Below are 13,326 nucleotides of genomic sequence, written 5' to 3' on the forward strand. Positions count from 1 at the left end.
AAGAATCATCACCTGACACTTAGTCGAATGTTTCTTTAAATAAAAGGCTTGGTTTGCATTGGTTGTAAAACAGTATGGAGAATGTGAGACCACTTTTTCCAAACAAGATTGCTCATTCCTACAGGAAATGACCTCGTTCCTGATGGCTGTTGCTAATTTATGGTGAAACACTAGGTCCCTGGCCAATACCACATGGACATCCAATCAATTTACCCAGGGACAAGTCCACTCAAGAGCATCATTTAGAAGAGAGAAGCGTTGGAGTTATTTGTTGTTGGAGTATACGTTTAAGAAAATCTAATGGTAAGCATTTTGTGAGTTTTGCTGGTAATGTCAGCATCACTAAAGACAGTTCATATAAAATGCTGGTTACTTTTTAAAGCAAAAAGTAAGGAAGTGAAATTTATTTCACTCTGTGTGTGAGGAATACCCAAGGTCAGGGATGAAAAATCATCAAGTACTCTCTAAGTAGAAGACCTGACAAAAAAGAAGGAAAAACAACATTGCAAACAACTTACGTAATTCTTCTGGCAAATTGCTTGTTTTCAGAGTTCCTCTGGCTGGAAGGTTACTAGGGGGTCTGGGGACAGCAGCTGGGGATGGAGCCTGGGGAGCTGGTGGTCTCAACTCTGCAGGACACTCCAAGGACTCCTCAGGAACTCCCACTCGATTAGGTGGCTGATGATATAGTTGGTCCCTGGAAAAGAATACATTTATGGTAAAATTTTCATTTTTTTACAAAGGCAAACCTAGCAAGACAGAAAGCCTTTAAGAACTATGGGAATATACCAGTGAGCTATCTCTCTCCTCTCCCTCCATTTCTTTCCTGAGCCAGAGGGATGAGGGTTGCTCCATTGAATTTCAGTCAATAAGTAATTCGGCGGGCTGCCATTTGTAAGGACCTGTGCTAGGGGTCGAAAGAGGGAGCAAGACCTGTGTAGGAAGAACAAATATTGTTAAAATGTCGATACTATCCAAAGCAATATACATATTCAATGCAATCCCTATCAAAATAACACCAGCATTCTTCACAGAGCTAGAACAAACAACCCTAAAATTTGTATGGAACCAGAAAAGACCCCAAATAGCCAAAGCAATCCTGAAGAAGAAAGCCAAAGCAGGAGGCATCACAATCCTGGACTTCAAGCTTCACTACAAAGCTGTAATCATTAAGACAGTATGGTACTGGCACAAGAACAGACACTCAGATCAGTGGAATAGAATAGAGAACCCAGAAATGGACCCACAAACGTATGGGAACTAATCTTTGACAAAGCAGGAAAGAATATCCAATGGAATAAAGACAGTCCCTTCAGCAAGTGGTGCTGGGAAAACTGGACAGCGACATGCAGAAGAATGAACATGGACCACTTTCTTACACCATACACAAAAATAAACTCAAAATGGATGAAGGACCTCAATGTAAGACAGGAAGCCATCAAAATCCTCAAGGAGAAAGCAGGCAAAAACCTCTTTGATCTTGGCCACAGCAACTTCTTACTCAACACGTCTCCAGAGGTAAGGGAAACAAAAGCAAAAGTGAACTATTGGGACCTCATCAAAATAAAAGGCTTCTGCACAGTGAAGGAAACAATCAGCAAAACTAAAAGGCAACCGACAGAATGGGAGAAGATATTTGCAAATGACATATCGGATAAAGGGTTAGTATCTAAAATCTACAAAGAACTTATCAAACTCAACATCCAAAAAACAAATAATCCAGTGAAGAAATGGGCAAAAGACATGAATAGACACTTCTCTGAAGAAGACATCCAGATGGCCAACCGACACATGAAAAAATGCTCAACATCACTCATCATAAGGGAAATAAAAATCAAAACCACAATGAGATACCACCTCACACCTGTCAGAATGGCTAACATTAACAACTCAGGCAACAACAGATGTTGGCAAGGATGCAGAGAAAGAGGATCTCTTTTGCATTGTTGGTGGGAATGCAAACTGGTGCAGCCACTCTGGATAACAGGATGGAGCTTCCTCAAAAAATTAGAAATAGAACTACCCTATGACCCAGCAATTGCACTACTAGGTATTTATCCAAGGGATACAGGTGTGCTGTTTCGAAGGGATATATGCACCCCAATGTTTATAGCAGCACTATCAACCATAGCCAAAGTATGGAAAAAGCCCAAATGTTCATCGATGGATGAATGGATAAAGATGTGGTATATATATGTGTATGTATATGTATACATAGTATATGTGTATATATATATATATATATATATATATATGATGTATATATACATATACTATGTATACATATACTATATATATAATATATATACATACCTGTATATATTATATATATATACATACCTGTATATATTTTATATATATATATAATATATATATACATACACAATGGAGTATTACACGGCAATCAAAAAGAATGAAATCTTGCCATTTACACCTATGTGGATGGAACTGGAGGCTATTATGCTAAGTGAAATTAGTCAGTCAGAGAAAGACAAATATCATATGACTTCACTCATATGAGGACTTTAAGACACAAAAAAGATGAACATAAGGGAAGGGAAATAAAAATAATATAAAAACAGGGAGGGGGACAAAACAGAAGAGACTCTTAAATATGGAGAACAAACAGAGGGTTACTGGAGGGGTTGTGGGGGGGAGGGGATGAGCTAAATGGGTAAGGGGCATTAAGGAATCTACTCCTGAAATCATTGTTGCACTATATGCTAACTAATTTGGATGTAAATTAAAAAAAATAAAATTAAAAAAACAAAAGAATATGAACAGGAAAAAAAAAAAAAGAAAAAGAAACAGAAGATTCGATTTCTCCATGCAAGGACTGTCTAATTGGGAAGATAAGTAGTATGTGCAAGGCAGACCTGGTCTCCAAAGAAAAAAGGAATATAATGGTTGACATACAAGGTTGGTGTTATAGGCATTCAGATAAAAAGACAGGATTTTTAACTCATGGTAGAGAACATTTCATTATGTATCAAAAGGTAGAAAAGGCCGTGTAGGTTTAAGTATTTATGTTGTTAATATATGGATGAAAATCTGATTTTGAGGAGCTTTTAATGAAGTTTCTACCACATTGTTACATGTTATTATTAGTATTATTTTTGTTTTGGTCACCAGTATTCCCATGAACATTGTACTGAGAGGAACACACAGATGCACTCATGTGAGATCTGGAAAGCCAGAGGAAATATGCTTCTGCCACTTCTGTGGTTTCTGTTGATAAGTGCTACCATCAGGTGCTGAGTTCCTGGGGAAGCACCCCAGTGTCCCATTACCAGCTCCCATGTCAAGGTGAGGGCAGAGGCATCCATTGTTGGCCAGTGCAGATCCAGCAGGCACAGAATGGACCCAATAACTGCAGCGCCGGTGGCTTCCTGATCCTGGACTGTACTATGGCGACATGGCCTTGAATGGAGGGTTCTCTGATGGCTTTCTGATCTTCTGCCTCTCCCACTGTGACGGAGGAAGCAGCTTTTTTGGCATCCTGTTCTTTGGTGCTGCTCTGGGGTCATTCCTGGAAGCCTGGCCTGAAGCTTGCCCTTCCAACCTCCAGCGATTCTGTAAGCACCCGATTCCCTGCATTAAATCCTTTCTGCTGAAAATAGCTATTTTCTATAACTGAATCCTGACCGATAGGGGGACTACACCTGCATCTGTAATGTTTTATTTCTTTAAAAAGGCTCTGGACTATGTATGGCAGTATGTTCACATACAAAAAATCTAGGGTGTGGGAACGTGGATGTTTGTTGTTTGTTGTGTGCTTGAGATTGTTTTATATTCTAATATTTTTTAAGTTTATTTATTTATTTTGAGAGACAGAGCACGAGCAGGGGAGAGGAGAGAAAGGGGGAGAGAGAGTATCGCAAGCAGGCTGCACAATGTCAGCATATAGCCCTACATGGGGCTCGATCCCATTAACTGTGAGGTCATGACCTTAGCCAATATCAAGAGTTGGCTGCTTAACAGACTGAGCCACACAGGTGCCCCTTTATATTCTGAATTTTAAAAACGGTTTTGATGACAAAATCCATGTGTATATGCCCAGTTTTTGTAGATTGTTGCATATGCTCATATTTTTACCCAAAAGAGTATTACAAATTTTGAAATTCTTATGCAACAGGATTTAAAATAAAATTACACAGAATCTCAAGTATACTATATTTTTCCTTTTTTTTTTTTTAATGTTTTATTTTATTTTTGAGAGAGAGACACAGTGTGAGTGGGGAAGGAGCAGAGTGAGAAGGAGACACAGAATCCAAAGCAGGATCCAGGCTCTGGGCTGTCAGCACAGAGACCATCACGGGGCTTGAACCCACGAGCCGTGAGACCACAACCCGAGCTGAAGTCGGCCACCCAACCAACTGAACCACCCAGTCGCCCTAAGAATACTTACTATATTTCTAAAGTGTGAATGTTTGAGGAACTTATTTTTATTTTATATTTTTATTAATGTATAGAAAAAAATCTCCATAAAATATGCTTTTATCTAATGAAGATCCAGTTCCACATCCTTTTTGCATGAATTCCCTTTATATCGAAAGCTGCTTGGTTGTTATAGAAGACAATTGCTCATTTGATAAAGACATGTTAAAGCTTTGATAATATTTTTGTAAATTTTTTTTAATGTTTATTTATTTTTGAGAGAAAGAGAGACAGACAGAGAGAGAGCTTGAGCAGGGGAGGGACAGAGAGAGAGAGGGAGACACAGAATCCAAAGCAGGCTCCAGGCTCTGAGCTGTCTGCACAGAGCCTGACACGGGGCCCGAACTCATGAACCCTGAGGTCATGACCTGAGCCGAAGTCAGACACTTAGCCTATTGTTGGGAAGACTAAGTAGTATGTGCAAGGCAGACATGGTCTCCAAAGAAAGAGGTGCCGCAAAGCTTTGATCATATTAAAAAAACCTCCATATAAAAACAATATCATGGATTGAATGACAGAGGCAAGTTTCTGTGTCAAGGTTCCCTTTCAAATTTATCAGTAAGAGGAGAATTAGCTTCATTACCTGAATTTATTTTTCATTATCCTAAAATGATAAAATAAATCCAAGGAGACCATAGCAGGCTCAAATTGATGTTACAAAAGCAATTACTCTGTACTAGCTTTGCAATTCTTCTGTAAATCTAAAAATATTTCAAAATCAATGTTTTTTTTAGAAAAAAATTACTATTGTCTCTCCTATCCAATGCTAGTAAGTTGCTTAAATTTTGTCTGTTTTCTTGGAATTTCAGATATTTCTTCTGCAAGCATGCTTATCTGGTTGTACAGTCACATTTTAGTTAATTTCATTATTTAAACTCCATGCAATGTTTTAAAGTTTGTTTATGTATGTATGTATATATGTATTTAAGTAATCTCTACACCCAACCTAGGCTTCCAACTAACAACCCTGAGATCAAGAGCCAAATGCTCCACTGGGGCGCCTGGGTGGCGCAGTCGGTTAAGCGTCCGACTTCAGCCAGGTCACGATCTCGCGGTCCAGGAGTTCGAGCCCCGCGTCAGGCTCTGGGCTGATGGCTCAGAGCCTGGAGCCTGTTTCCGATTCTGTGTCTCCCTCTCTCTCTGTCCCTCCCCCGTTCATGCTCTGTCTCTCTCTGTCCGAAAAATAAATTAACGTTGAAAAAAAAAATTTTTTTAAAAGAGCCAAATGCTCCACTGACTGAGCCAGCCAGGCACCTCAAACTCCATGCAATTTTGTTTTTGAATAATAAGGTCTCTGTCTAGAAAGAAAATCTGAGAACATATGGGCTTTTGAATAAAGGTACAGGCATGCACCTTATCTACCATTGTAAATGGAGTGGGCTTTTTTCCTTTTAATAAAGTTGCTGAACTAATTACCAACTTCTGCATTGCTGAAAAATCTGCTTTACAATGACCTTTGTGTCTCATTCTTTTCTCAAAAGAGAATATAATTTTACTCTGGTCTATAAAAATTGTGCTTGAGCAAGAGCAAACATTTCATCTACTCTTTTCAATTTTGTCTTAAATTAAGAAGCTCCCTTTTTACAAATTCTTCTGTATTTTAGATCTGTTAATTAAGAGGGGGGTGCCTGGGTGGCTCAGTTGTTTGTCCAACTCTCGATTTTGGCTCAGGTCATGGTCTCACAGTTTGTGAGATCAAGCCCTACGTTGGGCTCTGTGCTATTAGCACAGAATCCTAACCCTGCTTAGGATTCTCTCTCTCCCTTTTCTCTGCCCCTCCCTGGCTTGTGCTGTCTCTCAAAATAAATAAATAAACTTAAACAAGAACAAAGAGAGAGAAGAGGAAAACTTGAAGAAGAGTCAAAGGAGAACAATAAAAAGAAATGACTAAAACTTAGACAACTGAAGTCAAGAAATACCAGAAGTAGTTTTCTGGAAGAAGTATAGGAAAGACCTAATAATGGTGTTCCATATGTGTGGATGCTAATATAAAAAAACAAAAACAAAAATTTTGTTTTTAAAAATTTCTCTTCGGAGCTAATCGAATTTAAAATTTCCAAGTAAGACTTGGGTTTAAACAGGTGTAGAAACTAGGGTAAAAAAACCAAATATCCTATTGGTAGGAGTCAGTCGTAGTAAAAAGAAAAATCTATTTCTGGGCTAAAAGGCCAGGTGATTTGACCATAGAAGGAGGGGATGTCACTTGGCATTTTAAGGGCCATTCCTTCGAAAGAATGTTGACTAGTCACCAGCGGCTTTATGTGTTGGAAAGAGATTCTTGTCAACCAGCTTCCATCTCCTCCTGACTCGAAGAGTCTATTCCCCTGTGTGGCTTGGTCACTAACCTGGGCAACAAACCAACAGAGAGTTTTGATACATCTTGATTCCACTGGTGTCATTCTTTTTCTTTTTCACGTTAAACAATGTCTGGGGGTGCCAGGGTGGCTCAGTTGGTTGAGGCCCCGACTCTTGATTTCGGTTCAGGTCATGATTCCAGGGTTGTGAGATCGAGTCTCGCTTCAGGGTCTGTGCTGACAACCCAGAGCCTGCCTGGGATTCTCTCTCCCTCTCTCTCTCTCTCTGCCCCTTTCTCGCCCTCTCTCTCAAAATAAATACATAAACATTAAAAAAAAAAATGTCTGAAAGTTGGCCCTGTCATACTGATACCTTGGGAGCCCTGGGGAGTGGTCTCTTTGTGCCGGCCTCTCGTCTTGGTCCCAGGGGCTGGGGTAGTTCAGGATGACCTTCTGCACAGGGTGTGGGCCTCGCCCGCTGGCTCCCAGGAGGGGCTGCCCGCGTGGCTGGAACACTTGATGGTAGGCTGCTTGAGGGTGGTCGAGGCCGCCTGCAGGTGAAGACAGCAAAGTGAACAGGGCAGAACGATTCTAACTCCTTCGTGTGAAAGTATAAGCTCACTGCCAATTTTTGTCTCAATACTGAGGGTTCCAGATGTCAGCTACCACCTCTGTAATGTCCGCCATGTTTCCGTACTATTTTTTATTTGATAGTTTTCGGTCATTTTTTTTCCCTTAATAAAAACATCTGTGAAATCATGAGTGTGGTGTTCTAATTGGAAAGCACGAAGCTCCCCCCAGGCCCCTATTTTAATAAGATATTTAGGATGATCTAACCATGAGGATCGGCTCACACCACCATTCCTACCATAATTTCCCAGATTTCCAGAACACAAGACTAGGAGAAATGACCTCCATGGAAGATAGAGAATTCCCCCAAGTGGACACAACGCACACACACTCACACACACACATATACCATTCCCTCTTAAGGAAGAAGTAAATGAATGAAAACTTGGCTCATACCTCTGGGAAGTAGCTAACCAGTTGGCAATACCTCCTGACCTTTATTCTTCTCTTTTTGAAGCCTACATGTGCTTGGGACCATGGCAGTTAGATAAGGGCAGGCCTGGTGGCTCAGTCGGTTGAGTGTCTGACTTTGGCTCAGGTTATGATCTCATGATTCATGGGTTTGAGCCCCACATCGGGCTCACTGCTGTCAGTGCAGAGCCTGGAGCCCGCTTCAGATCCTCTCCCCGCCCCCCCCCCCTCCCTTTCTCTGTCTCTGTCTCTCTCTCAAAAATAAATAAACATTAGGAAAAAAATTTATGGAAAAGGGCAGACCTCAGGACACAGCCAGGGCTGGTGGTGACTTATGTGCATGTGTAACCCAAGAGAAAGTTGGTCCCAGCCAGGCCCAGGAGCAGCAGGGTTCCAAGGGAAGGAGGGCATCCTGCCTGACCAGGTGAAGGAAGAGAATTCAAGACCAGAGGAAGGATGGGGAGAAAGCAGTAAGGATGAGAGGAAGCCTCTGAGGGAACTCTGAGCCCAGAGGGGCTCAAGAGTGGGAAATCTATGGAGCGCCTGGGTGGGTCTGTTGGTTAAGTGTCCAACTTCGGCTCAGGTCATGATCTTGTGGTTCGTGAGTTTGAGCCCCACATTAGCCTCTGTGCTGATAGCTTGAAGCCTGGAGCTCGCTTTAGATTCTATGTCTCCCTCTCTCTCTCTGTTCCTCCCCTATTTGCGTGCGTACTCTCTCTCTCTCAAAAATAAATAAATTAAAAGAAATTTAAAAAAAAGAGTGGGGAATCTAAGCAGTAAGTGTGGGGGTGCATCTTAAGGGTGGGTCTAGCCTACAGAGGGATCGGAGAGGTCCAAGTGGATAACGCAGCAAAATAAACTATCCAGTAACTGCCTAGTGATCTAAGCACTGCCACCTCTGCCCAAGAGGTTGGATGATCTAGCAGGCACAGCCAGTTAGAATAGGAAGGAACCTTGTTTTTCAAAACATTTTTTGATCCTTATTCTTTTTCTGATAATAATAATAATTAATAATAATAATAGTGATAATAAAAGCTTGCTTGCTGTGAGGGAGGATACATGAAGAAATGTAAAGCAAAATAAAGCCAGCAAGTGAGAAAGTCACTGATAAGGTAGGTTGGAACCAGAAAATGGGGGGTGAGGATATAGCAGAGAATTTTCTTCTTAGTTTGGTGGTCAGCAGCCATTGACGTTTTTAGGGGAGCATTCAAGGGAACGACAGCCTCAGATAGAGACAGAAAACAAATAATGTGCATGTTCACTGCCTCCAGGTCTCCACTGTCTGACTCAGGAAACTTGGCTGGGTGACCCTGGAAACGCATGCAAGCCAGTCTCTCAAACATGGTCAGGTTCCCTGGGTTCAACCTATTGTCTGCTTTGACACAGGATGCCAGCCAGGCCCTTCCTGTCACCTCTCCAACCCAGGTTGACTCCTGGCCCTGACCCTGATGCTTGTCCTGCAATTGCTCAGGCCTGGTCTTGCTATTTAGGGGCAAGAGGAGGGATGAAAGAGTAGGTTGCTGGATCTATCCCAGCCCCCTGGCTGATAAAGGAGACCAGGACTTGGAGAGTACCTTCAAGAGTGGGGACACAGGACCACAGGACACGATATACCACACAGATTTTGCTTTTACAGCCTTCTCGGAGCAGGCAGATGTTTCAATGGGGTCCAGATGGCCAGGCTGCTACTGCTGCTCCTTTTCCAGAGCTAGAAAGGGGAGAAAGGGCCACTGCCATCAGAACACCAGGCAGGGACCAGCCCTGCTTCTAGAGGAGTCTTGCATCAGTGGACCATTTACAAAAGCAGCTGCAGCGGCAACCCTCTGATCTCCCCTTGCACTTAAAATCCTCCTTTGTGATTGGATTCCTGGGCTTGACCTTGGCCCCTAGTATGCCCTCACAAGCTCACCAAGCCCCAGCTACCCTGGTCATCTTTTATCTTGAACACCCAAGCTTGTCCCCATCTCCGGGACCATGAGATAGTCATCCTCTCTGCCTAGCATATTATTGCACTATGTCTTTACAGACCAGCTTCTTGTCATTCCAGGCTCACTCAGATACCACCTGTTCAAAGAGGCCCACCCCCTCCCCCAGTTGCCTTATCCTACCCCCCCACCCCATTTTATTTTCTTCATGGTGTTTATCATATGTTTGAGTAGTCATGACTCTTGTCAACTTTTTGTCTGCCTTCCCTACTAGCATTTAAGCTCTGTGAAAACACAGACTGAGTCTGTTGGCCACCAGGTCTCCAAGCACAGTGCTGGCACACGGGGATGCTAAAAAAAAAAATGGATGAATGAAGATTCAACAGTTCACACACAGAAAAAGAGAAGCCACTAGACTGTCTACTTATGTGCAGTCCATTGTGTTTTTCTAGTGTCTCTCCTGGAAGTAGGAAGGAGAAAGACTTTGCCAGTGGCCTTGAAAGTTTTTAATATTTGCAGCCATTTTTGCTTCCCATATCTGTTAATAAGCAGCTAATAATGTTTTATTTGCTTTAGAAGGACTACCAGGCTCTAATCATAGGGTTTGTTTCTTTTCCAGAGAGCGGATGTTAGTGCTGTTAATCAAAAGCCTTTGAATCAAGGTCATATGATTTCTAACAGATTATTTCCCGCACAACATGTTTTTGTCTCATAGCAACAAATCGTGTCATTAAAATCACTAAGGCATGTGGGCTAGGGTTTGATTAGCTGTAACTTTCATTTCTGAAATGGCCACCTGAGGTAAAAACTTGCACCGGTTTACGTGACCAGATGAAAATGATCCACCTTACCTGTTTTTAAAATTGACAAGGAGAGTCCTCTCTGCTGTCCTTTGATTGTTTAAAACAAAGAAATATTGAACACTAGAGGGTCAGCCAAAAACAAGCCTTCCCTTTTGTAAGTGAAATTTGGTTGTGTGGACAAGTGGCTAAATGAAAAGTATTCATTTATCAGGTAAATGAATATCTCTTCATCGCTCACGTTTTATTCATTCTGTTCCACTATTCTGACTGAGCCTTGCTCATTTAGTTGGGTATTCTCCATATAATCATGGCCGACACTTTTTGAACACTCGCTGCCTGCCAGGTACCATACTAAGTTCCTTAGTTGGGAATACAGAGTTCAATTTTCTGTTTTCTTAAAGAAGTTTGAGAATAAAATCTGATTCCCCTACCATGGTCCTTGGATCCTTCCCCTTCCGGCAGAGCTCACCTTGCTACAGCCCCGTTGGCTTGCTTTTGGTGCCTTCACTGCACCCAGTTCCTTGCTTCCTTCACTTTCTCATCTTTCAGATTTCAGCTCATAGGTGTCCTCTCAAACAGGTCTCCTCTTGTCATCCTATTAATGCCTAACACCCAGTTATTTCCTTCATAGCACCTATACTTTGTTTTGTTTGCCGATTTCTACTTATCTGGCTCTCTAGTAGACTATGAGGTCCATGAAGACAGGATCACATCTGTTGTATCACTGCACACCCAGTGCCTGGCATAGGATGGACAAATATTTCTTGAATAAATTGATAAATGAAGGGACAAGTTCTGTTTCCAAGTCCCATTGGCGCCCCTCCTGTCCTCCCCTCCTCTCTTCCATAGGGCCATTAAAGATGGCCTTTCCATGGCTTGATATCACAAAGGCCCCACTCATGATTAGGGATTACTCCTTTCCTCAGGAGGCAGGGAACAGACTTCTTTTTATGCATTCAACAAATATCTGTTGAACCTCCACTGCTAGCCATGCAGCGAACAGAGAAAAACAGGATACAGTTTCTTTGGGTAGCTCAAAATAGATGGAGAAAGAGAGAAAATCTGTGTGTCTGTGGGTGTCTGTTTTGAAACACAAACCCACACTCGTTAGTATGTGAGAAGGGGAGGCGTACAAGTCAGCAGCCACCTACTTGGTAGACTTAAGAATTACCGCCCCAGGGGCGCCTGGGTGGCGCAGTCGGTTAAGCGTCCGACTTCAGCCAGGTCACGATCCCGCGGTCCGTGAGTTCGAGCCCCCGCGTCGGGCTCTGGGCTGATGGCTCGGAGCCTGGAGCCTGTTTCCGATTCTGTGTCTCCCTCTCTCTCTGCCCCTCCCCCATTCATGCTCTCTCTCTGTCCCAAAAATAAATAAAAAACGTTGAAAAAAAAAATTAAAAAAAAAAAAAAAAGAATTACCGCCCCAAAATATCTCCCCCACTGATTTGTCCTTGGTGCCTAAAATCCCATCACCAGAATTTATTCTGCAGGAGATGGGGGATGATGTGACAGACAGATGATTTGTGAGCAGGGTAACTCCTCAGTTCCGAGGCAGTGTTCATCACAGAACAAAAATACAAACCTTGCACACTCATAAATGGGTGCCCGGGACTGTATGTTATTTGTCAGTCTGGAAACCCTCTTGGCCTGGATGCACACGGTTTTCATGTCACTAGGGCTTTTACCACTTGGAATTTGTAAACCAAATCCGAAACGAGGTTTTCCACTGATCAGTCAAGACGTTCAACATTTTTCTTCCTTATTAAGAATGGTATTGCAAGAGTTTGAGAGAGGAAATAAAATCTGATTTTCAAGTTGTCAAAAAGCATGATGATATAATGCAATCAGTTTGGCCAGGAAACAAAATGGCCAACATAAACTGTTACGGGAACACCCACAGCTGTAAGCAGCTGCGGTTCCTGAAAGGCAGGTCCTTTATCATTTCTTCCATCTGGGTTATTCTTTTCCTTACTTTTAATTGTGTATGCACTCTAGCATACGAATAATCACTTTTTCGGGTTCCTGTCAGCAATAGTAGGCCTATGCCCACAGTTTTATTTTATTCGGTATTCTTGGTAGAGAAAGCAAAAAAAATTTTTATAGTAAAATAAAGGCTGTTTAGATTTAATACGTTCTTTTTTTTCCCCCAAGTTATTTGCATCATGGGCTTTATTTGATTGCACAGCCATGATCTCCATTCTGGTGACCTTCAGCGGAGGGATCCTGAGACAATAAGAGGCCAACTTCTCTGGGAGGTCTGGTGGGGGTAGGGGAGAAAACATTAAGCCTCTTCTGCTTTGAACTTGTTTTTTGTTTGGTTGTTTTTTTTACATGAAAGGGGTGACCGGTAACCATTTCTGCTTTAACTTGCAAAGGCTAGGGTATGCCATTTGCATGGTGATCATTATTTATTTATGTTTTCATTAAGGGATGAGGAAGTAATGCTCTTCTAAAGCCAAGTAGAACCACGTTTCCAACTGCACGAGCATCCCTTAGGTGAACAGCTCTTTTGAAGTGGTTTTGTTGGCAATTAAGTGCCGTTATAGTCCTGACATGAAACTAAGCATTTGTACACCTGCTCTGAATACTTAAAATCTGTGCCGGTGAGAGGAGTGTGGAAAGGGAGGGGCGCTCTCCAGGACTGGGCTGCTGGATCCATGTGAGTAATAACAATGATAACTAAGAGCTGCTAGTTGTTGAGGGCTTACTTTCCTAGTGCCTTCAGTATATGATCTCATTTAATCTTCAGAGCGACCTTCATGGGAGCCATTGGTGCCGGGGGCCTCATAAATATTCTGGGCTTGCAGTGCTCTGAAGAAAAACATAAGC

The 13,326-nt window shown here is 42.2% G+C and overlaps 2 protein-coding genes across 12 annotated transcripts in view; one reads left to right on the plus strand and one right to left on the minus strand.

Annotated features, from left to right (window-relative positions):
* The window catches only part of LOC147581148 (uncharacterized), a 116,552-nt gene that overhangs the window by 93,976 nt on the left and 9,250 nt on the right, over window positions 1-13,326 (plus strand). For 7 of the 11 annotated variants that reach the window (XR_015251477.1, XR_015251475.1, XR_015251473.1 and 4 more), the window contains one exon: window positions 125-303. The exons of 2 other annotated variants lie outside the window; for them this stretch is intronic. Coding sequence is in view for 2 of the 9 variants with exons in the window: in XM_086707621.1 (XP_086563747.1) it covers window positions 3,416-3,575 (160 nt within the window). In the remaining 7 variants the exon portion in view is untranslated. Of the gene's footprint in view, window positions 1-124; window positions 304-3,132; window positions 3,576-13,326 lie in introns of all 11 variants that reach the window. 2 more of the 11 variants (XM_086707621.1, XM_086707622.1) reach the window with 1 other exon arrangement.
* TRAF3IP2 (TRAF3 interacting protein 2) overlaps window positions 1-13,326 on the minus strand; it is a 44,699-nt gene that overhangs the window by 14,091 nt on the left and 17,282 nt on the right. Inside the window, exons 3-4 of the mRNA XM_025925638.2 lie at window positions 7,105-7,282; window positions 519-697 (exon numbers count right to left, since the gene is read on the minus strand). Coding sequence (XP_025781423.1) covers window positions 519-697; window positions 7,105-7,282 — 357 coding nt within the window. The remainder of the gene's footprint in view (window positions 1-518; window positions 698-7,104; window positions 7,283-13,326) is intronic.

The sequence above is a fragment of the Puma concolor genome, chromosome B2, assembly GCF_028749965.1.
Source record: "Puma concolor isolate L17-30 chromosome B2, mPumCon1.1.hap2, whole genome shotgun sequence".
Classification (NCBI taxonomy): domain Eukaryota; kingdom Metazoa; phylum Chordata; class Mammalia; order Carnivora; family Felidae; genus Puma; species Puma concolor.